The 25,822-nt window shown below is 47.4% G+C and overlaps 1 protein-coding gene across 1 annotated transcript in view; it reads right to left on the reverse strand.

Annotated features, from left to right (window-relative positions):
* The window catches only part of CREG2 (cellular repressor of E1A stimulated genes 2), a gene marked incomplete at both ends in the record, with an annotated part of 37,308 nt that extends 15,433 nt beyond the window's left edge, over window positions 1–21,875 (reverse strand). The window contains 2 exons of the mRNA XM_082851305.1: window positions 18,230–18,399; window positions 21,468–21,875. Coding sequence (XP_082707431.1) covers window positions 18,230–18,399; window positions 21,468–21,875 — 578 coding nt within the window. The remainder of the gene's footprint in view (window positions 1–18,229; window positions 18,400–21,467) is intronic.
* Between the last annotated feature and the right edge of the window lie 3,947 nt (window positions 21,876–25,822).

Here is a 25,822-nt window from a genome sequence, read left to right on the forward strand (position 1 = left end):
GATCAGGGTTGAACGGGGTTGGATGTAGCCAGGGGTGCTTCAGAGGGGGAGGGGCAGAGAACTTGCAGGTGGTCTTGGGGGGCGGTTATAAAGACAGACCATGGAGTCTGAGCTGGGCAAAGGGGAAGGGGAGCCAGGAGGCGCTGACCGTGGTGAGATGAGATGGTGATGGGGCAGAGGACTGCTGGGCTCCATGCGGTGACAGGCAAGAAGGGCCTGGGGTAGGATGCTCAGAACGGAGATTCGGATGTGGGGCGTGTGCTACCAGATCTGGATGTGGCCGAGGAAGTGAAAACCTTGCTGGAGAAGCGCGGGTGTAGGATCGACCATCCTCACGATGCTGAGGGTAAGAAGAGGGTGGCAGTGGAGAGGAAACCGCGAGGCCTCTGTGGCTTCCACCCACCTGTTCTGCTCGCGCCTCCAGGGCGACATCAGAACAACAGAGCTGCCATTTTCTGGCCTGGCCTTTCAGACATCTGCCGAAAGCACTTACCTATTTCTCAAGACTTGTTTCAGTCTGGCTGCTTTTAGACTTGCTAGTTTGTCAATATTCTTGTTAAACTTTAGTGTCCAGGATGGACCTCATTGCTTGAGCAGAAGGTTCACGAGGTAGAGGAGTAGGTCACGTCCGCCACTCCCTACTCCATCCTTCCAGGGAAGCGTGTACATGTCGTGTTATGTTATATTATGTTACTTCATCTAAATTTTTATATTAAATTTGATTTAATTCTAATTTTATGGCATACCAGTATAATGCCTCACTGTCCCAGTTAAATTCCACCCCCCCCCCCCCCCCCCAGTTTTCTCCTTCCTTCTTGGCACCATTTTCCTGGCTGTGGCTTCAGCTTCTCCTGACAATTTTTCTGTGTCTCTCCAACAGGATTCAGTGTCTCAAGCTCCCACTTGGTTCAACCCAGGACCCTTCCACTGGCTCCCAGGTTCCCACCACTTTCCAGGGGCTGTAAATGGCCAAGGAACCAGAAACATCCTCCCCTCAGCACTCAGGTGAAACCCCCTCCTATTAATCAACACCTTCGGGGCTCCCGCCAGTCATCCATCCATGCACAGTTTCACATCTTCGTGAAATTAGGTGTAAGAGAAACAAATGTATTACACGCGAGAGAAAGAAGCCTACCCAGCACGACGATCCCTTGTTCATATTATTCTGTCTTGTCGATAAGAACATCACTCAGGCTTTCTGTCAAGGGCCTCAGGGAAATCCACATACAGTGAGTAGACAATCGTCTACTGACTTATCACCTAGTAATACCCCTACCGAAGAAAGGGATGGCCTTTTCGTCGTGCCAGCTTCCCCAACTACTACTGCCTGGAGGTGGTTTCTTCTTCCCAGTTTTGGGTGCACAACCATTTAAAAAAATGGTCTGTTCTGGAATAACTATGAAAGTTATTTGGGGTTCATCTGCAGACCCTCCCAGCCTCTGTTTTTTTGAGACTCTGAACAAATTGGTCCATTTTCATGCTGTGTTGACGCCTTTTCCACCCTTCAGTTCAATGCTCTTATCCATGGCTTCTCTGAGTTTCTTGGAATGAAATTTGTGTTATTTGGAAGCCTTGGCCATATGTCTTTAAAGGACAGAGTGCTACATTTCTGTAAGCATCTTGGGCTAGGATTTTCTCTTATGCAGCATCAAATCTTATGATTCAATAAACCCCAGGCAGTCATACACAAAGGGACAAGACATGCAAAAGGGGGAACTAGGTCCACTTCCAGGCAGGAGAGGAGCAGGGATGCTAAAAACAGTTCACTCTGACAGGTCACGATTAAACAGACTGCTCAATTTATAACCCTTTTCTCTGCAGTTTTCACCTTTCTCTATCATTTCACCATGCTAAGAATATATTAAAATTAACATTCGTTGATTGACTATCACACGTGTTTGAGTCACTTTAATATCTATATTTGAAAAGCATGTATATTATAAATAAGAACGATCATGACCCCCCCCAAAATACCAATGAGTGCCTTAGCATACGTTAGAATAAATTACCATGTCTCTATCTACACTTGCAAATGCATTGAGACTGGTACATCCATCTGCGGTGGGTTGAATAAGGTCTCCCCACAAAGATGTCCACGTCCTAGTGCCCAGAACCATGTGACTGTTACCTTGTATGGCAACATGGACTTTACAGATATGATTAAGTTAAGGAACTTGATATGGGAAGATTATCCTGGATTATCTGGTGGGCCCAATGAAATCACAAGGGTCCTTAGACAGGGAGGTGGAAAATCAGAGCTGTAGGATCCAGGAAACGGGATCGACAGGTTAGATGATGCAAGGAAGGGGCCAGATGCCAAGAAATGCGGGTGGCCTCTAGGAGCTGAAAACGGCAAGGAAACAAATTCTCCTCTCAGAGTCTCCAGGGGGAACCAGCCCTGCCAACACCTTGATTGTAGTTCCATAAGACTCATTTCAGATTTCTGACCTCCAGGACTGTAAGAGAATAAATCTGTGTGGTTTTGAACCGCAAATTTGAGGCAATTTATCACAGCAGCAATAGAAAACTATACACCATCCCTCAAGGCCTAACTCAAATATTCCATATATTCACTCAGTAAACATTAGTTGAACATAGCCTCATTACGTTCAAGGCTCTGGGGCTGGTGGAGAGTCAGAAGGACACAGTCCTGGCTCTCATGAGACTTACGTTCTAGCAGGAGGGGCAGACGTCAGACAGCCTGCTGTACAATTAATGATTTATTCACTTGCTACTATAACATGGAAACTTGCCTATGTTTCCTGACCCTCAAAACATAGGCAGGGGGCTTCTCTGGTGGCGCAGTGGATAAGAATCCGTCTGCCAATGCAAGGGACACGGGTTCGATCCCTGGTATGGGAAGATTCCACATGCCGTGGAGCAACTAAGCCCATGCGCCACAACTACTGAGCCTGCGCTCTAGAGCCCGCATCCACAATTCCTGAAGGCCGCGCACCTAGAGCCTGTGCTCCACGACAAGAGAAGCCACTGCAATGAGAAGCCCGCACACCGCAACAAAGAGTAGCCCCCGCTCGCCGCAACTAGAGAAAGCCCACACACAGCAACGTAAACCCACCCAACACAGCCAAAAATAAATAAATAAATTTATTTAAAAAAAACAACAACAAAAATCATAGGCAGGCTTCCATGCTATAACATCAACCCAGAAACCTAGGAAATGAGTGGGAATTAGGTAAAGGCAGGGAAATCAGTGTAGATAGAAGGAAGAGCAAGGGCAAAGGTCCCTAGGCAGAAAAGAGCCATAAGACCACTGGGGCCAGCACAAAGGGGAAGGGTGATGCCACAGACACTGGCACTGCCAGGGGTGGACCACAGAGGACGCAGAGGCCATGTTAAGATGTTAAAATTTCATCCTAAGAGCAATGGGAAAACATTGAAGAATTGTAAGCAGGGTAATGGAATGATGAGATGTGCTTTTTGAAAAGATCCCTCCAGTTTTAGGATGGAAAGTGGGTTGGAAAGGGGCAAACAGGCATCCAGGGACACTGGTCAGGAGCATTTAAAGAGTCCAGGTGAGCAACAGTAGAGTCTTGGGCCAGGTGGTGGGGAGAAGCAAGCTGAAGAGAAGTAGTCAACTGAGGGAGAGGTCTGGGAGGTAGACCAGTTGGACGTAGCTGACTGGTTGTCTAAGAAGAAGAAGCAGCGAATGGTGGTACCCAAGGGTCTGCTCTGAACAGCCAAATGGATGGGGAGCCCAGGAAGAGGAGCTCTCTGGGGAAGGAGGAAGAGGCTGAGCTCGAGGGGTCCTTGAGATGTCCAAGTGGAGATGTCCAGGAAGCAGCTGGAGTTGGGGTCTGGAACTCAGATGGGAGGTCTCAGATGGGAATATAAGTCTGGGAGTCACTGGCATGTAAGTGCAGTGTTTGGGAGCGGATGGGGGTACAGCAGGGAGAGCAGAGAGTGAAGATGCCAAGCCTCCTTCATGAGACACTCTCTCCATCAACCATTTCCAGGCCAATGTCTCCTGGACGATTTACCACGCTCAGCTTGTTCTAGAAGGATTTCCACGTGTGTCTTACAACCTTTTCCTCCTCTCAAAGGTGTGGGGGGTACTATTACCTGTCATCTCTGTGCCTAACACTGCTTAGCACAGTTCACTGCACAGTAGATGCTGAAATGGATGTTTCATTGCAACAGACGGGCAGCCTGCACCTGTATGCATTTAAAACAGATTTCATGTCTTGCTTCTATCTCAGTGCAACTCACACGATGGAAGTGATATTTGAACAACTTAAAACAGACAACATTTCTGTATTTTTGTAGATTTTGCAGCTTCTGACTCAGTTCTCTCTGAGAGGTAGGTGGGGAGGTTCCCTGCTTTCAGGCGGCAGCTGCTGTGAGGGGGCAGGGGGTACGGCGGAGCAGCGGGGCTGAGCAGCCCAGGTGTCTGGGATTGAATCTCAGCCCCCATTAGAACTTGGACTGTGGGCCCTTGTCCAAGTTCCTCATTCTCTCTGGGCCTCAGTTTCCTCATCTGTAAAAAGGGGCTAACAATAGCACCTCTCTCATGAGCATCTTGAAAGGGTCACACGTCTCTGTTGCTTAGAACAGTGCTTGGCACAGAAGAAGTACCAGCTACACGATTGCTCTTATGCCTCTGAGGGATGCAGTGGAGACAGGGCGCGGTCAATGTTCTCCTCCTCTGCCCATCTCTGTCACCCCGACTCCTGCACAGAGGAGACAGCTGCTCATGACGATAGCTACCACTTATTAGTACTGACCACGCACTGGAAACTTTACACTCACTGAAACATTTCATTCCCACAGCACACGGGAGTACTGTTGTTCCCATTTTAGGGTTTAAGGAAATTGAGGCCTAGATAAGTTAAGTAGGTTGTTCAGGGCAGTCACGTATTTTTATTTATTTATTCATTCATTCATTCATTCATTTATTTGGCTGCGCTGGGTCTCAGTTGCGGCACGCGGGATCTTCATTGCCACCTGCAGGATCTTTAGTTGAGGCATGTGGGATCTATAACAGTCCCCTGACCAGGGATCGAACCTGGGGCCCCTGCATTAGGAGCACGGACTCTTAACGGCACAGCACCACCAGGAAAGCGCCCAGGTAGGTATCACTTGGTGGGTTTAGGAGTCAGATCGATGAACCTCAAATCAGAAGCTTTCTTCTAATGTTGAAGCAATCAAATTTAAGTATGAGTTAAGAATTCCTGAGTGGCTCCGTGAAGACGCAGATTCTAAGCTCCCTTCATCAGAGACAGCTGGAGCCCAGGAGTCTGCATTTTACAAGCAAACCTGGCGTCTCTCCTGGTCTCAGGCTGCTCCCCAAGCATGGCTTAGTTACGCTGCAGCCTGCCAGGCAGTTCCAAATTCAAACCTGGTCCTGTTCCCAGACCAGAAGGTTCCAGAATCAAATGACAGTCATGTTCCCGGGCCACAGGGTTCCAGAATCAAACCTCAGTCATGTTCCCAGGATAGAGGTTTCCGGAGTCAAACCTCAGTTATGTTCCCAGGCCACAGGGTTCCAGAATAAAACCGCAGTCATGTTCCCAGGGCAGAGGGTTGGAGAATCAAATCTCCGTCATGATCCCAGGCCAGAGGGTTCCAGAACCAAACCTGGCCAGAAGGTTCCACAATGAAACCTCAGTCATGTTCCTAGGCAACAAGTTTCCAGAATCAAACTTCAGTCACGTTCCCAGGCCAGAGGGTTCCAGAATAAAACCTCAGTCATATTCCCATGCCAGACGGTTCCAAAATTAAACCTAACTCATGTTCCCAGGCCAGAGGGCTACAGAATAAAACCTCAGTCATGTTCCTAGGCCAGATGATTCCAGAATCAAACCTCAGTCATGTTCCCAGGCCAGAGGGTTGCAGGACCAAACCTCAGTCATGTTCATAGGCCACAGGGTTCCAGAATCAAACCTGGTCAGAATCAACCACTTCCGTGATCCAGCCAAGCTCCCTCTGCCATCTGCCGGCTCAGCTGAGACCCCGCCAGGGCCGGCAGGGCACAGTGCTCAGCTGCAGCCACCTGAGAATCTTAACTCCACCATGGTCCCCCTGGCCTCAGCCTGGATGATGTTGGAATAGGACAGCAGGGAATTCCCTGGTGGGTCACTGGTTAAGACTCTGCACTTCCACTGCTGGGGACATGGATTTGATCCCTGATCCGGGAACTAAGATCCCGCATACCGTGAGGCACAGCCCCGCCCCCCAAAAAAAAGAAAGAAAGAAAGAAATAGGACAGCAGCCCCCACAGAGTCAGGAACCCTCAGAGTGCGCTCAGCTTTCTTCCTTATCCCGCATCACGGCACCTCCAGGGGCTGTCTCTCTAGTCTAACGTGTAACACACACATTACCTAGCATCCCCATCCCTGCACTGAAGGTTCAGCTGTTCTTTTCCAAAATCCTATTGTCTACCTTGCTGAGAGGTGTGCAGCAAACGATGAACTAGAAGAGGGGAAGCTGCCTGGTGCTAGACCACTTCATTCACTTGAAAGGAAAGACGGGGTCGACAGGGAGAGCAGAAGCCGGGTGGCAGGGGGTGCTGGGCCAGGAGGAGAGCCAGCTGCAGAGATGGTGCGGTGGAGACAGGGGATGTTACGGAAACTGAATACCGTATCATCCATTCGTCTGTCTTCCAGCTTTCAGGCCCTCAGTTTCCTAACCTGGAAAATGAAAGGCAGGAGTGGATGGACAGGGCTCTGCCAGGCTGAAAGCACTTCTAAGTACACTGGAGTCTTGTCCCATTTTCCAGGGAAAGCTTTGCTGCTGCATGAGTCACATTTGCCTGCAGCTCAGTCAACCAGGAGAAAAAGGCGGAAAGGAAGCGAGTGAAGCAGGATCAGCAAGGGGCCGGGTGCGCGTGCAAACACCCCCTGTCCTGGCAGACTAAGGCGGCCGAGTGGTCTTCTCGGAGGGAGGGGTCTGGGTCTGGGCCCAGGGACTGAGACCCAGGCAGTCCTCACGAGTGAAAAGAAAGAAAGTCAGACAGAAAATGAAATGCATCCTGGGGAACAATTACTGGGACTAGAAAATTTGAACACAGCCTTAAGATGGGAATAGAGCAGTAAAGAATGGAAGGAACTTTCAGGAGGTTAGTATCTTACATTTGAAGGCCAAGTCAGGTTGAGTTGGATGAAACGGAAAGGATGGAGAAGTGGATGGATAGACAGGAAGTAAAGATGCTGAGCTGGTGGAAATCACAGCTACAATGTGGAATTCTACTCCTCCCCTGTTGTGGAAGGGCATGGTTTTAACAAAGGGGGGCCCTTTATATATGTGGTCATGTGTTAGATCTCACTCTCTGGATTCAAATGACTGATGACAAGTAAGCAGGGAGGAGCCTGTGTCTCTTAGGTCTTACCTATGCACGCCTGGCATTAGTGAAGTGCTCAATGAATATCATTGGAAGGACAAATTCTCATTCTCAATGCCATATTTAGTATGTTCCTTTGTACAAAGGATGCCTAATTCCATTAATGTTCAATTGAATTCATTATCAGTATCTCCTACTTTGTCTGTACATTATTAGAGTATCAGCTTTCCTTCTCAAATCCCTTCGTAAGCCGATTAATTAAAATCTTTTTCTTTCCTTGGTCAGACATTTTCTTAGTATTTCTACACACTAGATAATTTAGGTACACTTCTGTATTATCTCAGGAAAGTTACTTCAATTGTGTGTTTTTCTCATGGGGAAGGCCCAGCTTATAGAAGCAAAAGATACTTCAATTTTAAAAAATCTTTTTTTTTTTTTTAAAAAAAGCCCAAATTTAAAAGTTAGGGAAAGAAAAAAAAAAAAAAAAAGGAAGAAGCAAAAGGACATTGACCAAGAATATGTACAATTGGAATGTCATATTGAATCTTTAGTTTTTCTGTTTCTTCCAATGACAAAAGAAGAGAAAATTAGATAAAAATGCATTAGGAAAATACTTGCAGATTATATGTCTGATAAGGGTCATATCCAGAATGTATAAAGAACTCTTACAATCTAATATAAAAAGACAAATAATCCAATTTAAAAATAGGTAAAGGCTTTGAATAGACAGTTCTCCAAAGAAGATTTACAAATAGCCAATAAACACATAAGAAGACACTCAGCATCATTAGTCATTAGGGAAATGCATAACAAAACCACAGTGCGACACCACTTTGCACCCATTAGGATAGCTATAATAAGAAAGGCAGGCAAGGGCTTCCCTGGTGGCACAGTGGTTGAGAGTCCGCCTGCCGATGCAGGGGACACGGGTTCGTGCCCCGGTCCGGGAAGATCCCATATGCCGCAGAGCGGCTGGGCCCGTGAGCCATGGCTGCTGAGCCTGCACGTCCGGAGCCTGTGCTCCGCAACGGGAGAGGCCACAACGTGAGAGGCCTGCATACTGCAAAAAAAAAAAAAGGCAGACAATAACAAGTGTTGGCGAGAAGGTGGACGAGCTGGAGCCCTCATACATTGCTGGTGGGAACGTAAAGCGGTGCAGCCACTGAGGAAGACAGTTCTGCAAAACGTTAAACACAGTTACCATGTGATCCAGCAATTCCACACCTAGATACATACCAAAGAGAATGGAAAACATATGTCCATACAAAACTTACACACAAATACTCACAGCCGCATTCTAACAGCCAAAATGTGGAAACAAATTTCCATCAACTGATGGCTGGATAAAGAAGATGTGGCATATTCGTACAATGGAATAGTATTTGTCTAGAAAAAGGAATGAAGTACTGATACATGTTACAACATAACGAACCCAGAAAACATTGTGCTAAGTGAAAGAAAGTAGTCACAAAACCCACATAATACACACCAATGTTCCTAGCAGACTATTTACAATAGCCAGGACATGGAAGTAACTTGTGTCCGTCAACAGATGAATGGATAAAGAAGATGTGGTACATATATACAACGAACCATCACTCAGCCGTAAAAAAAGGAATGAAATATTGCCATTTGCAGCAACATGGACAGATCTAGAGATTATCATACTAAGTGAAGTCAGACAGAGAAAGACAAATATTATATGACATCACTTACATGTGGAATCCCCCCCCAAAATACAACTTATTTACAAAACAGAAACAGACTCACAGACGTAGAAAACAAACTTATGGTTACCAAAAAGGAAAGGGAAGGGGAGGGATAAATTAGGAGTATGGTATTAACAGATACACACCACTACATATAAAACAGGTAAGCAACAAGGATTTACTGTACTGCACGGGGAAGTATATTCAGTATCTTAATAATAACCTGGAAAACCTGGAAAACCATAATAATGGAAAACCTGAAGATGTACACCTGCAACTAACACAATATTGTAAGTCAACTATAGTTAAGTTTAAAAAGCCACGTATTATATAATTCCATTTATATGAAATGTCCAGAATAGGCAAGTCCACGGAGACAGAAGATAAACTGGTGACTGCCAGAGGCTAGGGGCCTTGTAATAAGATGCTTACATCTACCTTAACAACCCTAAAAGCGTTCTGGCGGGTGTATATGTATGGGACTTACAACCTCATTGTCAATTCATGTCATTTCAGCTCACAGTGGAATCATGTCTAACAGGTAAGTAGAACATTTGTGAACCGGATGGCAAGAAGTAGCTGGAAGGTGCAGGAAAATGGTAACATAAGGACAGAGAAACTGGAATCATCAGTGGCTTCAGGAAATGGATCCCCTGGGAACCATGGGGACAAAAATTCATGGAGCTGAAACAAAATAAGGGAGAGAGAAGCGGTTGCAGGTTGCTAGGTGAGCTGGCCAGAGAAATGAGTAGAAGAAGGAAGAGAATACTCAAACATCTGCTCACTAAGCTTTCTCTCTGTGGGGTTCTCTGACTCTTCCCAGACACCTCGTTTATTTTATTTTATTTTTAATTTTATTTATTTATTTATTTATTTTTGGCTGCATTGGGTCTTTGTTGCTGCACCTGGGCTTTCTCTAGTTGTGGCGAGCAGGGGCTACTCTTCGTTGCAGTGCATGGGCTTCTCATCGCAGTGGCTTCTCTTGTTCCGGAGCACGGGCTCTAGGTGCACGGGCTTCAGTAGTTGTGGCACGTGGGCTCAGTATTTGTGGCACGCAGGCTCAGTAGTTGTGGCTCGCAGGCTCTAGAGTGCAGGCTCAGTAGTTGTGGCGCACGAACTTAGTTGCTCTGGGGCACGTGGGATCTTCCCGGACCAGGGCTCGAACACGCACCGCCAGGGAAGTCCCCAGACAGCTCTTTTAAAAGCTACTTGAGGGCTTCCCTGGTGGCACAGTGGTTAAGAATCCGCCTGCCAATGCAGGGGACACGGGTCCAAGCCCTGGTCCGGGAAGATCCCACATGCCTCGGAGCAACTAAGCCCACGTGCCACAACTACTGAAGCCCGTGTGTCTAGATCCCATGCTCCACGACAGGAGAAGCCACTGCAATGAGAAGCCTGCGCACCGCAACAAAGAGTAGCCCCCGCCGCAACTAGAGAAAGCCCGCACGCAGCAACAAAAACCCAACACAGCCAAAAATAAATAAATAAAATAAAACAAATAAATAAATAAATAAAAGTTACTTGAGTTAATGTTAACTTTCTGATTACAGGAATGTGTGGGCATAGGAGAAGAGGTGACATGAATCTGGCCAGAGAGCAATTTATTTAGAAGATTTATATGTTGCCTTCAAGGAGAATGAACACAATTCAGAGAAGAGAACTGGAACTCAGCGTCTTTATCTGATTAGGGCTGGGCCCTGTACTTTGAAATGCTCGTCATGTCCCAGGTGGACGTGAGACACATCTTGGCTATTAGAAGGCAAGCTACTGCAAGCACAGGCTTATTCTGTAAGCTCATTTGACGGGGCTCATCTAAAGAACCATGGAAGCGCGCCCTCTCCGCAGTTCTAGGCAGCAACTCGCAGAGCCTGCGTTTGGAATTAGGCTGGGCTGAGGCTTTCAGCTATCATTCAACAATATCTTTTCTTCTGACAAAAACAGTTAAAAACATAGAGATGGCTAACGGGCATTTAGATTTCTGGAATCTCTTTTTATTTTCAGCACAGAAAAAAAGGATTAAACTCAGTGCATACAATTTGGTTGTCTGTGCTAAGTGTTCATCCGGTGCCCACGGCACATAGCGGCACATAAAGGCAGGCCCACCCTTCCACCAACAGCCTCCTCTTATTTATGCTGTTTCACCAAAGCAGTTTCTTCTCCTGTCAACATGCCTATAAAATGCAGGACCTGCTCCTAGGCTAGGGCAGGAATCTACGCTCAAGCACATTGCCCGAAACTGTATGTGGGCAACACCTTTTGATGTGCGATTCTGCAGCGCTGAATTGCCCCTGTAATAGGCACCCCTTATGGGTCATCATTCTGAAAGGCTCCCATTCTTGGTCCAATAAGCCCACAGGGCTTCAATCTAGTCATGGTCTGGCACCCCTCCTTCAGAAACTAGATACCTTTAAAAACTAGAATCTTAGCATCTCCTCTGATGCCAAATCACAGAGGCCTGGTCAGTTAGAGCTCTGACCACTGTTTGGGCAGGGATGCTTTCGGCCTGGGACAGGATAGGGGCTGTGACCCATGGCAATGGCCACGACCACCTGTTGTTAAAAGCCTTTTGGGGAAAAGGAAAAAAAGCGTCTTCAGATCTTCCTTTCTTGATAATCAACTCTGTCTTTCTAGAAACCTAGCATTTGTCCAAACTATCAAATGAAAACATTTTTTCATTTTAGGAGAAGCCTCCGGATTCCATTTATTTCCAGATCTTCAACACGAAAGACGAGCCTATGCCAGCAGAATGCGGTTCATTCTGGTCCTGAGGGCTTGCTTTGCTTTGGCTAAGAAGATGCAAAACGTAGGCCCACGGCATTCAGGCCTGCGTGCTCGGGAAGGAAAGACGTTTCAATGGAAGAGAAATTTCTCAAGTGGGCTTTCTTTGTCAAGTCAATTTTTAGTGAATCTCCAGACAACTGGGCCCCCGGTCTGAGCATAAATTCACTGCGTCCCAGGAGCATCTGTACAGGCTGATGTGTTGAAGGGAGAGGAAATGGGAAAGAAGAGGCTGCTGATTGCTGGTGAATTTTGCAAACTGGAATCTTATTCTCAACTCGTCATCTTCACCTGAGCTAGGAAACAGATTCACATCCCTAATTCATCTAATGAATTAAATGAAGAAATCACAGCACAAAGGGGTAAACGGAATAAGTGAATAAAACAAACTGTAAACAAACGAACAATAATTAGGCAAGACATGTTTGTAGGTTCTGGTTTGGATGGATGTAATGAATGATGGGGTGGAAAAGCCACTTCCCTTCCTACCATTCTCAGACTTGACTTTGTTTTATAAATGATGTGAGTCATCCGGGGGCTGGACATCGGTTCTCAGCAGCCTTCACTGGAAACCCAGGAAACGCCTATCAGACCCACCCCACGTCCTAACTAACCTAAAGAAGTGTCAGAACTCACCTCCGAGCTCCTTCAAACTATGAAGCCTCGTCCCCCAAGTGGTTCTCATCTTTGGGCTGGGGGAGGGGCAAGGCTGTCACCCTCACTCTGTCTCCATGGAATTGAAAGTCACTCTACTACTCTAATTTGTGAGAGTTTGCTCTTTATAGCCTCCCTGTAGCAATCTAGACGCTGTTCTCACTTATTCTGTCTTTTCCACTCTTGGACTATCTTGACTCCAGCTACCCATGAAGCCAGAAGGCCTGCAGATTTCCCCTTCCCTCTCCAGCACAAAGTGAGGTGCTGAATAGGTAAGATACTCCAGAAACTTTCCTTGGTTACTCTGTCCTTTTTCAGTACTGAAAGTCATTCTCTACTTATCATCCTGTCTGATTCATTTTCCAAATTTTCTCCTCTAGGAAGAAGGACAGGGTAATAGCACCTAATTCAATATGTCCTGAGATGGGAGTCAAGACGACTGTGCCCCCGCAAAATGGACAAGTAGATCAAGGGAACAGAATCGAGAGCCCAGAAATAAGCCCACACACCTATGGCCAATTAACCTTCGACAAAGAAGGCAAGAACAACAATGGAGGAAAGACAGTCTCTTCAACAAATGGTGTTGGGAAAAGCTGGACAGCTACACATAAATCAATGGAGTTAGAACACCCGCACACACCATACACAAAACTAAACTCAAAATGGTTTAAAGACCTAAATAAAACTCCTAGAAGAGAACATAGGTAAAGCATTCTCAGACATAAATCATAGGCATATTTTCTTAGATCAGTCTCCAAAGGCAAAAGAAATAAAAGCAAACATAAACAAACGGGACGTAATCAAACTTAAAAGCTTTTGTACAGCAAAGGAAACAATCAACAAAACAAAAAGACAACCTATGGACTGGGAGAAAATATGTGCAAATGATGCGACTGACAAGGGGTTAATCTCCAAAATATACAAACAGCTCATACAACTCAATATCAAAAGAATAAACAACCCAATCAAAAACTGGGCAGAAGATCTGAATAGACATTTCTCCAAAGAAGACATACATATGGCCAACAGGTACATGAAAAGATGCTCAACATCGCTAATTACTAGAGAAATGCAAATCAAAACTACAATGAGGTATCGCCTCACACTGGTTAGAATGGCCATCATCAAAACGTCTACAAGTAATAAATGCTGGAGAGGGTGTGGAGAAAAGGGAACCTTCCTACACTGTTGGTGGGAATGTAAATTGGTATAGCCACTATAGAGAACAGTATGGATGTTCCTTAAAAAACTAAAAATAGAGCTACCATATGATCCAGCAATCCCACTCCTGGGCATATATCCAGAAAAGATGAAAACTCTAATTCGAAAAGATACATGCACCCCAATGTTCATAGCAGCACTATTTACAATAGCCTAGATGTGGAAAAAACCTAAATGTCCATCAACAGATGAATGGATAAAGAAGATGTGGTACCTATATATACCATTGAATACTACTCAGCCATAAGAAAGGGTGAAATAATGCCATTTGCAATACACGGATGGACTTTGAGGACATTATGCTGAGATAAATCAGACAAAGACAAATACTGCACGATATCCCTTATATGTGGAAACTAAAAAAGCCAGACTCATAGAAACAGAGATTTAATGGTTACCAGGTTACCAGTGCCTGGGGGTTCGGGAACTGGGGAGATGGTGGTCAAAATGCACAAACGCGCAGTTAGAAGACGAATAAGTCCTGGAGATCTAACGCACAACACAGTGAGTATATTCAACAGTACTGTGTTACAGGGACTTCCCTGGTGGTCCAGTGGTAAAGAATCTGCCTTCCAATGCAGAGGACGTGGGTTGGATCCCTGGTCAAGCAACTAAGATCCCACATGCTGCTGGGCAACTAAGCCCGAGTGCCACAGCTATTGAGCTCACGTGCCTCAACTAGAGAAGAGAAAATCCGCACACCACAACTAAAGAGAAGCCCGAGCGCAGCAGCTAAGGTCTCGTGTGTCGCAACTAAGACCCAACGCAGCCAAAAAAAAAAAAATTTAAAAAAACAACAACAACAAAACCCAACAAAAAAGCCCCCAATACTGTATTATAAACTTCAAAGTTGCTAAAAGACTAGATCTTAAATGTTCTCACCCCAAAAAAGAAATGATAATTATGTGATGTGACAGAGACGTTGGCTAAGACTTCAGGGATAACCACATTGCAATACATACATGTATCAAATGAACACCATGTACAACGTTATACATAAATTATATCTCAATTTTTTAAAAAAGCATTTCTTAGCTGTATGCCAGACACACACATCAGTTTAGATTACAAGTGTTCAGGTTAAACCTCTCCATTTAATAAAACTAGGGTATAGGTCACATACTAAGTCAATCAGCAAAGGATTGGCCACTATTATTTATTCCGAGAGGGAGGCAGGTGTCCTCCAGGCAGGGCCTCCTAGGCCATATTCAGGAGTTTGCTATTTCTCCTAGTGAAAGAGTTTAAGCAGGAGAATCCCAGGGTCTTATATGGGTTTTGAAATATTACTTCAGATATTGGATTGAGGATGAAGTCAAGGTGAGAGAGAGTGAACTGGGGAGACCAGTTGGGGGCAACTGTGGTATATGTTCTCAGAACAAATAGTTGCATATGGGAAGCCACACACACACATCTATCTATCTATCATCATCCCTCTCTCCCTCTCTCTCTCTGTCTTGTCCATCCATCTGCTTATTAAACACATACACATTATACATACAATTGTCCTGTACATCCAACAGAGCTCTAAAGTACAGAGGGCCAGCTCAGACTGCCCTTGCAGTGGAATCAGACTCACATTCGCTTCTGTTTGTTGGACGGCTTCCTTCTCAAGCTATGTCCTGTCGGTGGAGGCCGAGCTCACCAGACTGCCCCAGTCCAGACTCTGCAGGAACCAGGGCTAACCCTGACGGATGCAGAAGCAGGCCTGCAGCTGAGATGCCCAGTGGACCCTGCAGGAAACGGCTGGGAAGGCACCTCTTTCCTCCTCTCAGAGCATCAGTGGCCACGCTGCTTCCTCTCTGTCCGACCTTGGTTTATGGTTCAGGCTCTAAGGGCTCCTCAGACAAACATGGCCCCCCAGGCCTACAGGAGTCTCAGGAGGCATCGTGTAGACAGGCCGGGTCCTGGCTTTGTCTTCCCGCTTAGGGAAAATCCACCTCTACCCCAGTGCACAGACAGGCAGAGGGACATGAGCGCACAGAATGCACCAGATCTGAGGGTAAAAATGGTGCTGAAAGTTTGCAGTTCAAAGAACACCTGCTTCACAGAACGGAGGCGATTCTCATGCTTTCCAAAGGTCAAAGCATCAGGTGTCCTTGATTTACCGTCATCATCGTGAGAAGTGGGTGCTTTTCTGGGTCTCCCCGCTCTGTGGGAATCTCTGCAGGCCGGGATCAGGCAGGAGGGGCAGCTTCCCGCAGCCTTGCAGGCGGCCCCTTGAACTTCACGCAGGCGCTTGTCAGGGAAGTTCTTAGCCACGGACGTTTCCAGCTGATGCTTCCCTAGGCTCCCGTGGCCCGAGGGGCGCTGTTCAATTCAGGGCTCTGCTCTTTGCCCGCCTTTGACTTGTTAAGTCTCTGTGCTCAACATTACCAAGATTCTGGAGGCAAAACCTACAGGGTGATGCTGCACTTGGAATGTGAGTTTCATGCAGGTGAATCACACCTGGGCTGAAGCAGGTCCTGGAAAGTAGTGGACCCGGGGGGACAGCAAGCCTCATTGTCTGACAATCCCTGCTTTGAGGCGCGATGCTTACTAAGGCCACAGTTAATTGTGTAGATATTTATTTACATTGTATTTTAAGACTTCAGAAGCTGGCACCGTGCAAGGGAGTAGAGTTTCACACGAGGGCTTAGACAGAGGGGTACCAGTGGGTGGTGGCTCATCCCTCCTCCTCCAGGCCAGAGTTACAAGGGTCTGGGATACTGGTGCCCTTGGCCCTGGGGGGTGGGGTGGGGCTGGGTGGTCCCCTCCGGCCGCGAGTTGCCTCATCCAGGTACCCTGGTGTGCTGCACGGAGGTCTGCAACTCCAAGCGCGACCTGCTGTGAAGAGGGTCCGCACACATGGCTCCAAGCGTGCCCAGCCCCAGCCCTCAGAGAGGGCCTCTCTAAGCTGGATTTCTCACGGCCCCAAGCTCCTGCTGACGGCTGCCTGGGACCTTCCAGGAGACAATTCCCTCCACAACCTGAGTGCTGCGGTACGTCCTCTGCTCTGTATTCTGTGCCCACCTCCAGGGACAGGTGTGCTCTGGGGTCTGCGATCAACGTGCCCTGCACAATGGCTGCCTTTAGGCTGCCTGAATGAGGAACACCTCAGACGTCTAGAAAGGTACCTGGGAATATACTTCTAGTAACAGCAAGCTTGTTGAGACTATTCCATGAAATAGTCAAGAAGAAGGAGACTATTCCATGAAAAGAGGAGGCACTCCTTTTCCTGGCTTCCTGCCATCCCCGATAGGGCACTGGGTCAGCTGAACTGCCTCCACCCTGATGGATGGATCTCCCACCAGTTCCCAGGGGTAAGCGACAGGGTCCTATCCAGGCTGCATTTTATGGTGCATTGTTGCTTTGATTATTACCACTTCCCCTCCTCAAAGAACTGACACATTTGTTTGCTGAATGTGTTTTTCATATTTTGCATAAAGAGTCATAGCATTTTGGAGCTGGGAGTATCTTATCCCAGTTCTAAAAGCATCACTACATTACAGGTGAAGGGACTTGCCCAAGGTCCCCCGCTGCCTCTGCTACTACTGCAGGGGTGCCCTCCCACGTGCGTCCCGCCCCCCACCCTCCCCAAGCTCGGCGCAGACACGGCAGTGGCAGGATTGGACCTCAAGCTCCACATTCTGATTTCAGACAAAGGTGTTGGATACAGTGTTCCATTTTTGCCCAACTGTCCTTTCTTTGAGAGAGTTTTTGAGAAAGTGATTTAAGGGACTCTGGGTCTTTATTGCACACACCTCACTGGGGCAGGTAGAAATTAATTTGAAAAACAATAAGTGTATTCTATGCTGCATGTGCCTTGGAGACAAACCACTGGCTCTTCCTTCACTCCCCTCCCCTCCCCTCCCCCACCCCCACCTTTGCCGTAACAAAGAGAGCTGCCATTTACCCATCCAGTGTTGTGCAAGACGCTGCAAATCTTTCCAACTCTCTCCATCACCCTAGGAGGTAGAAACTACTATTCCCATTTTACAGATGAGGAAACTGAGGCTCCAAAGGTTCAATAACTTGCCCCAAATCACACAGCTTGGTGAGTGGTAGAATTCTATTGATCTGATTCCACGGCTATATATACTCTTTCCACGTGGAAATACATTTCTACAACATACGTTGCCAATGTATCTGGAACACATTGGCTCTAAGCTTTTAACTGTTTGAAATGACTTGTATTCTAAACCAAGATCAGCTTCATATTTAAGTTTTGTATCTTCTGGAGATGTGTCTTAGGAGCCTAAGATATAACGGTGAAAAACCATTTGGAAGCCACATAAGCAGTTAAGATCACTTTATCAGAATAAAGTTGTCGTTTCAATAATTTTTTTCAAAGCAAAAAAGAACCTTCAAAACTACCCAGTCCACCACTTAATTTCATAGATGAGGAAAGCAATGTGGAGAACCCAGTGACTTAGCCACAGTCTCGGTGCTGGTGAGACCCAGAGCCAGGCCCAGAACCTGCCCCCTAGCTAAGTGGCAAAGGCAATGCTTTGCATCTCAGGGCCCCGTTAAAGCCACAGCCTCCCTGCCTCGTGCAGAGGACCTGGATGGGGGAGGCCGGGCCCTTGCCTACCTGCAGAATTCTCCTTCGGATTCCGGCAGCAGGAGGGAGGCCGTGGGGTTCTTCATCAGATCAGCCACCAGGAGGTCCTTGGGTGTCACGTAGAAGAAAGGAACCCCCGTGCTGTTGTTGAAGGGGCCGTCACTGACCGGCAGGCAGTTCCCAAACGGCAGTCCTGGGATCTAACAAACACCAAAAAAGGCCTTTTCAATGCAGGGTTGTGGATTGACTTGAGCTGGGAGCTTAGTCTGTGTCTCTGACCAGGAAATACAGCATTGGGGGTGCGAGGGCAGCATGGCATCACCGTGGTTTTGACAGGTCACGAATCAAAGCAAAGTGGTTCCCCACCTGCCCACTTCACCCAGTGATGGCTCCAGAATTTCTACAGAGGAGCTTAGCAGTGGCATCTGTAGAGGAGGGATGGTGAGGGGATTATTCTTGAAGCTGCAGGTACATAGCAAACACACTCTATTAAACTGAAAGTTATTTGGGGTAAAGGCAATGAAAATCATGGAAGGGTGGAGGGTCACTAAAACCTTTCTCACAAGCTAGCCCTCGGGAGCCCCACTGCCTTCACCACCTCCCCCATATTTTTGGCAACTTTGGGGATAGAATCTAAGTCTTTTTTTTTTTTTTTGCGGTACGCGGGCCTCTCACTGCTGTGGCCTCTCCCGTTGCGGAGCACAGGCTCCGGACGCGCAGGCTCAGCGGCCATGGCTCACGGGCCCAGCCGCTCCACGGCATGTGGGATCTTCCCGGATCGGGGCACGAACCCATGTCCCCTGCATCGGCAGGCGGACTCCCAACCACTGCGCCACCAGGGAAGCCCAGAAGCTAAGTCTTAACCTAACATCTTACCTGGTCTTTGGACTCCAGGAACTTTCTGGTATTGTTTCCTTTAGGGTCACACCACTTTCTCACTTATTAGTCACACTTTAAAATTGTAATCAATAATATTTTAATAGGATAACTCAGCAACTTATGGGAATTTGGTTTCTTATCCTTCTAGCTTCAAGGAAGACACATAAACATGCTAAACCGATGTTTTGCTCACGATCATCCAGTAGAGCAGATGAAATTCTCAGACACGTACACAAATACTTCTTAGGTTTCTCCCAAGCCCTGCTGGGTCCAGCATCATGACCTTTACCCTTCACAGAGCGTTCCTCATTGTTACTTAGCTCAGAACTCGGGGCTATCTTTGTCTTTGAAGTGTCGCATGACAACAGTGTGTAGAATTGTGATAAGGGGTGGTTTTAATCTTTTAGAAAACCCAATGTTGAGGAATCCTACAAAATGCTAATATGTCATTCCCAGATCCTGTTTCTCAGCTGGTCACTCACAAACTGAGTAGAGTCATGTTTTTTTTTTTTTTTTTTTTTTTTTTTTTTTTTGTGGTACACGGGCCTCTCACTGCTGTGGCATCTCCTGCTGCGGAGCACAGGCTCCGGACCCGCAGGCTCAGCGGCCATGGCTCACGGGCCCAGCCGCTCTGCGGCATGTGGGATCCTCCCGGACCGGGGCACGAACCCGCGTCCCCTGCATTGGCAGGCGGACTCTCAACCTCTGCACCACCAGGGAAGCCCTAGAGTCATGTTTTGCACACGTGCCAGGCACATGGTAAATGTTCTCTGAATTTATTGCATTTGGAGTATAGGTCAATACTGGAAAAGGGAACTACTAACAAAGCTAAGAAAAGGGATGTTGAAAGTCATAATACCTTGAATACACTGGCACTAGAGTTTTTCAAAGGCAGATGTTGTGCTTGTCTATAGCTTGTACAATTTTGAGCGCTGTATCAGCACTTGATATTAATGGCAAACAAGAAAAGCTTTACATATTATAGTTATTTTTGTAGCTTCAAAGATTTTAAAGGTAGGATTTAAAAAATTGCTCTGAATAAAAAACTGTAACTGGAAAAAAAAATAGAGTTTTAATTGCTTGAAGTGATCTGTGTTTTAAACCAAGATCAGCTTCATATTTAAGCTTTATATCTTCCGAAGGTATGTCTTAGGAGTATAAGATATAGCTGTGAAGAACTATTTGGAAGCTGTGAAAGACCTTATGATCATTTCTCATCAAAATAAAGTTGTTGGGCTTCCCTGGTGGCGCAGTGGTTGAGAGTCCGCCTGCCGATGCAGTGGACATGGGTTTGTGCCCCGGTCCGGGAAGATCCCACATGCCACGGAGCGGTTGGGCTCGTGAGCCATGGCCGCTGGGCCTGTGCGTCCGGAGCCTGTGCTCCGCAACGGGAGAGGCCACAACAATGAGAGGCCCGTGTACCGCAAAAAAAAAAAAAAAAAAAAAAAAAAAAAAAGTTGTCATTTAGATATTTTTTTTTTTCAAAGCAAAAATGGACGTTCAAAACTACCTAGTCCACCTCTTAATTTCATAGATGAGGAAAGCAAAGTGGAGAACCCATTGACTTGGCCACAGTCTCTGAGCTGGTGAGACCCAGAGCTGGGCCCAGAACCTTTTCCCTGGCCAATGACTTACACACTCCATAAAACAGTATTTTTTTTTTTTTTGCATGAAATAAATAGGAGTTCAAATTACTGCCCTGTAATAAAACCCTTACATCTGTCTTAACAGCCCTAAAAGCTTTCTGGAGGGTGTACACGTATGGATGTTACATCCTCACCATGTATCCACGGCATTTTCACTTCAGGTGGAATCATGTCTAACAGGTGAGTAAAACATCTGTGAAACGAACGATGAAAGCTGCAGCTGACGACAGCGCTGTCACTCCAACATTTATACGCTTCGCACAATAAATCTCCTTTCCAGAACAGTTCTCGAATTCCATTTTTTAAAATGCAAATTTCCGCCAAAGCCCCGGTTCGGGGTCAGTAAGTGATGGGGCAGCTCTGGTCTATGGGCGGGCAGGGGCTGGGCGCGCTACTTGGTGATGCCAAAGGTGGCTCAGGCTTCTTTTGTCCAGATCTCTGGTCGGGCGCTGGTTATTTGCACACCTCTTTGGCCATTTCAAGACTGCGCTTCTCGACTGCACTTCGGTCCCCATCCACCTGGCAGGAAGCCTGCTTGTCGTCCTCTCCCCCAGCACCACCCCCCACCCCTCCTGCCTTTGCCAGGGTGCCAGGGTGACCGAAGCACAATCTGGCTGCATTAATTACACGCTGTCCACGCCGATCCAGCCTCCAGCGCACGTCTGCTAGACCTGGATCCGAGCGCGGGAGTGGCCCCAGGCTCTCCCTTGTCCCTGCACGCCGCTCCCGGTTGGGTGGCTTACCTTCTCGTGGGCGGACACGGTGGCCAGACAGCCCCAGGCGCTGGCGTGGGCCAGGAAGCGGGCGGTGCCCGGGCGCAGCCTCGCGCTGCCCTCGCGCCGGTAGGAGAACATCCCGGGCGGCGCAGGGGGCGGCCTGGCGCGGGCGGTGCCCTCCGCGGGCGGCAGGTGAGACTCCTCCTCGTGCGCCGAGGCCGGGAAGCTCCGCTGCCAGATGCTGCCCGAGTCTTCCAGCAGCGCGGGCAGCGCCTCCTCGGTGGAGGCGCTGTCTAGCTCCTCGTCCACCTCGTTGGTGACGGCCCAGGACACGGAGCTCACGATCACGTAGCCCGTGGCCGGGGACAGCAGGGCGCTGCAGCACAGTAGCCAGCACAGGCGGGGCCCGGGCTGCCGGCCGCGGCGCCCGGACATCTTGCGGGGCGCGCCCGGCCCCGGGGACCGCGGGCAGCGGCCCCCGACGGCGGACCGGTAGAAGAACCCGCTGCCCCCGCCGCAGGCGCCCGGGGGCGGGGCCCCGGGGCCGCCCTCGCAGCCTTGCGCCGCGTGGGGAGGTGGGGCTCCGCACGCACGGCAGGCACGGTGCGCAGTCCTCTCTGCGCTGCTGGGCCGAGGATGCGCTTCTTTCCCGCTGGATGGCACGGGCTCTGCAGCCAGACAGGGGGGCGTTCAAATCCCGGCTCAGCGCACTCCTCCACTCACCAGCTGTGTGGCCCTGCCGAGTTACGTAAGCTCTCTGTGCCGGGTTCCTTCATTAGGAAACGCATAAAACAGTATTTACATCATGGGAGTGAGGGATGGGAGGATGGAACGGGTTAATATTTGGAGAGGCTTAGAACAGTGTGTGGTGCGGAGTAAGCGTTATGTGCTGTGAAATAGACACAAGGTAGGGATGGTTATCATTTTATGGCGGAGGAAGCCGAGCGAATGATGAAGATTAGCGCCAAGTCCGTCTGAGGCCAAAGCCCATCCTCTTGCTCTGTAAGGACCGTGACCATCCTACACTTCGCTGTGACAGGAGGGCATTGCTTCCAGTTCATCTAAAAGCAGAATCAAATTGCTCACTACACATACACTAAAATAAAGTGGAGTCAGCAGTACCCAGCGAGAACGTGGCCAGGATGGTGTGGCAGAGGACTGTATGAACGCACCGCCCTTAAACACATTCTCGTATCGATGGGAAGCTGGCTTGTTTCCAATAATAAAGTTTTATGAACAGTCTTGTGTTCTGATGTGTTGGTATCTTTTATGTTCTGTCTCACTTCTCTGGGCTCCTGCTTTCTCCTGTTGTTGCTGTGGTAACCAACTAATGGTGGTACAGACGGCAGCAGGTTACCTCACCAATCTGCATGTCCCTTGCTTTCTGCCTCAGGGCCTCTGTGCCAACTGCCACGCGGGACATAGGTAGGGTTCCACTGAGCAATGTGAAAACCCACGAGTGCAGAACATTAACCCCCCATTGCCACGACCCTTGGCGAATGGGTCCAAAAGCCAGAAGATAAATACTCCCCACTCCCAAGTCACAAGTGGATGATTCCGAAGGCCACTCTCCACAATTTCTCGGAGGGTCTCCAACAGGATTGAGCCCCGGTTACTCACCCAGTGATGCACCCTTAGAATGGCTTTCCATCCTCCATGTTCCAGTCATTCTAGTCAGTCCCCCCACTTTGGTTCTGTAGGACTGCATCCCAGAATGACTAGCTAGGTGCAGGTCCTCTTCTCAGACCCAGTTCTCGAGAGGATGCCAAGCTCAGGTACAGGTGCGCACACGCAAGAGCTCTCTCGAGTATGTACCTTGTAGTGGAGTTGCGGGTTCCGGGGCACGAGTCTGTTTCATTTTATTATATAACATCACACTGATTTCCTCAGTGATGGGACCAATTTATTGCTACCATCAGTGCGTGGAGGTTCCTGTTGCTCCACGTTCTCAGCGACACAGATTATTGCGAGGCTGTCTGTCCCCCATCCCAGCACTCTGGCGGATAAGCAGTGAGAACTCATGTTTAGTTTAATGGCTCACGTGGTTGATCCCCTTTTCATACAGGTATTGGCCAGCTGGATGCCCTCTTTTGTGAAACGCCTGTTAATGTCTTTTGTCCATTTGTATTGGGTTGTCTGTACTTTTTTGTATTGATTTATTAGAATTAATTTTATTTCCTATGTTCCAGGCTTTGGGTGTTCAAATATGTCACAGATTGTCTTTGGCTTGTTTGAATGGTTAATTTCATGTGTTAACTTGACTGGTCTAAGGGATGCCCAGATAGCTGGTAAAACGTTATTTCTGGGCGTGTCTGTGTTTCTGGGAGAGATGAGCATTTGAATCAGACTGAGTAAAGATCACCCTCACCAATGCAGTGGGCGTCATCTGATCCAGTGAAGGCCTGAATAGGACAGAAAGGCAGAGGAAGGACCAATTTGCTTTCTGCCTAAGCGGGACATCCATGTGCTGCTGCCCTTGGACATCGGCACTCCTGGTTCTGGAGCCTTTGGACTCACTGCATTGGTCCCCCTGGTTCTCAGGCCTTCGAGATGTCAGGTTTGAGAGCCCTCACCAGAAAATGGATCAGCTGGAACCTTGATCTTGGACTCCCCAGCCTCTAGAACTATGAGAAAATAAATTTCTGCTGTTTAAGCCACCAGATCTGTAGTTTATTGTTATGGCAGCCCAAGCAGATGAATACAATAAACATACTGAAATTAGCTTATCCATTCTCCTAATGATGGTTATCAGTATTGTTTTCAGGTGTTATCTGTTAGGAATGAAATTGCTTTTTCATTTTGTGAATGTATGTTTTCTTTCCTTTGGGTAAATACCTAGGAATAAAATCATTGGGTCATAGCGTAGGTGTATGTTTAATTTTATGCAGAACTTTCTGTTATGGACTGAATGTTTGTGCCCCCCAAATTCATATGTTGAACTTCTAACCCCTAATGTGACAGTATTTGGAGATGGGGCTCTTGGAAGGTAAGTAAGGTTAATTAGGTCATGAGGGGATTAATGGCCTTATGAGAAAAGGGAGAGTCCCTGCGCCCCCCTCCCCACTGTGTTTCTGCTCCGAGGAAAGCCCACGTAAGGACACAGCAAGAAGGCAGATGTCTGCAAGAAGGAGGAGAGCTCTCACCAGGAACCCATCACCTGGCACCTTGATCTTGGACTTCTAGCCTCCAGAACCGTGGGGAATAAATGTCTGTTTCTTTAAGCCACCCAGTTTACGATATTTTGTTATGACAGCCCAAGCAGATGAAAACACTGACAAACTGTTTTCCAAAATGATTTTTGACCATTTTATAGTTCTACTAGCAATATATGAGTACTTCAGGAGGTCTCTAAATGATGCATGAGGTGATTTCACAAAGAAGGAGCTATTCTGAATTGGGGCTCAGTTACTTGGCTTGGTAACATTTCCCATAGATCTCAGATTTTTTATTGTAAGCAATCCTGAACCATCATGTGTGTGCTGTTATAGAAAAGGACTCCCCCACTGGCAAATACTATGAGGTTTGCCTGCAGGAAATTGGTCCTCAGTATATTTACGAGCAGATCTGACTTGTAATGGGAGAAAACGGATTGCAGATCTGCTGCTGATCTGTCACTTCCCATGAACAAATACCTTGTCAAGGACAATAAGAGGCACATGGTCAAAGGTACCAAAGCACCATTTAAAGTTTGGGGCTGGAAATGTGCAAGAGGAGCCTGGGATGTCTTCTCCAGTCAAAAAAAAGTAGCAGCAGCAGCAGCTAGAAAAGACCAATGAAACAGGTCAAAAGAAGCAACTTGAAAGGTCCTCCACTGGGAAAAGATGGAATAATTTAGGCATCAAAAAGGAAAATGATGGCAGTTAAAGAAAGGCCTAAATGTACACTTACCATACTTCCCAGCAATTGCACTCCTGGGCATTTATCCCCGAGAAATAAAAACATATGTTCCCCACAAAAACCTGTAGACACCATTGTTCATAGCAGCTTTATTCATAATAGGCCCAAAGTGGAAACAACCCGAATGTCCCTCAATATGTGAATAAACAAACAGCAGTGTATCCATACCATGGAATACCCCTCGGCGCTAAAAAGAAACAAACTATTAATAAAGGCAACAACTTGGGTGGATCTTAAGAGTATCCTGCTGAGAAAAAAAAAGCTAGTCTCAAAGGTTACATATTTTATGATTTCATTTATATAACATTCACAAAATGACAAAATTATAGGGGTGGAAGCCATTAGTTGCTGCTAAGGATTAGTGATGGTGTGTGGCTATATAAAGCGGTAGCATGAGGGAGATCTCTGTGGTGATCAACAGTTCTGTATCTTGACTGTGGTGGTGGTTACATGAACCCACAGGTGATAGAAAATGCTAGAACTCT

The sequence above is a fragment of the Leucopleurus acutus genome, assembly GCF_964270905.1.
Source record: "Leucopleurus acutus genome assembly, chromosome: 12".
NCBI classification, from domain to species: domain Eukaryota; kingdom Metazoa; phylum Chordata; class Mammalia; order Artiodactyla; family Delphinidae; genus Leucopleurus; species Leucopleurus acutus.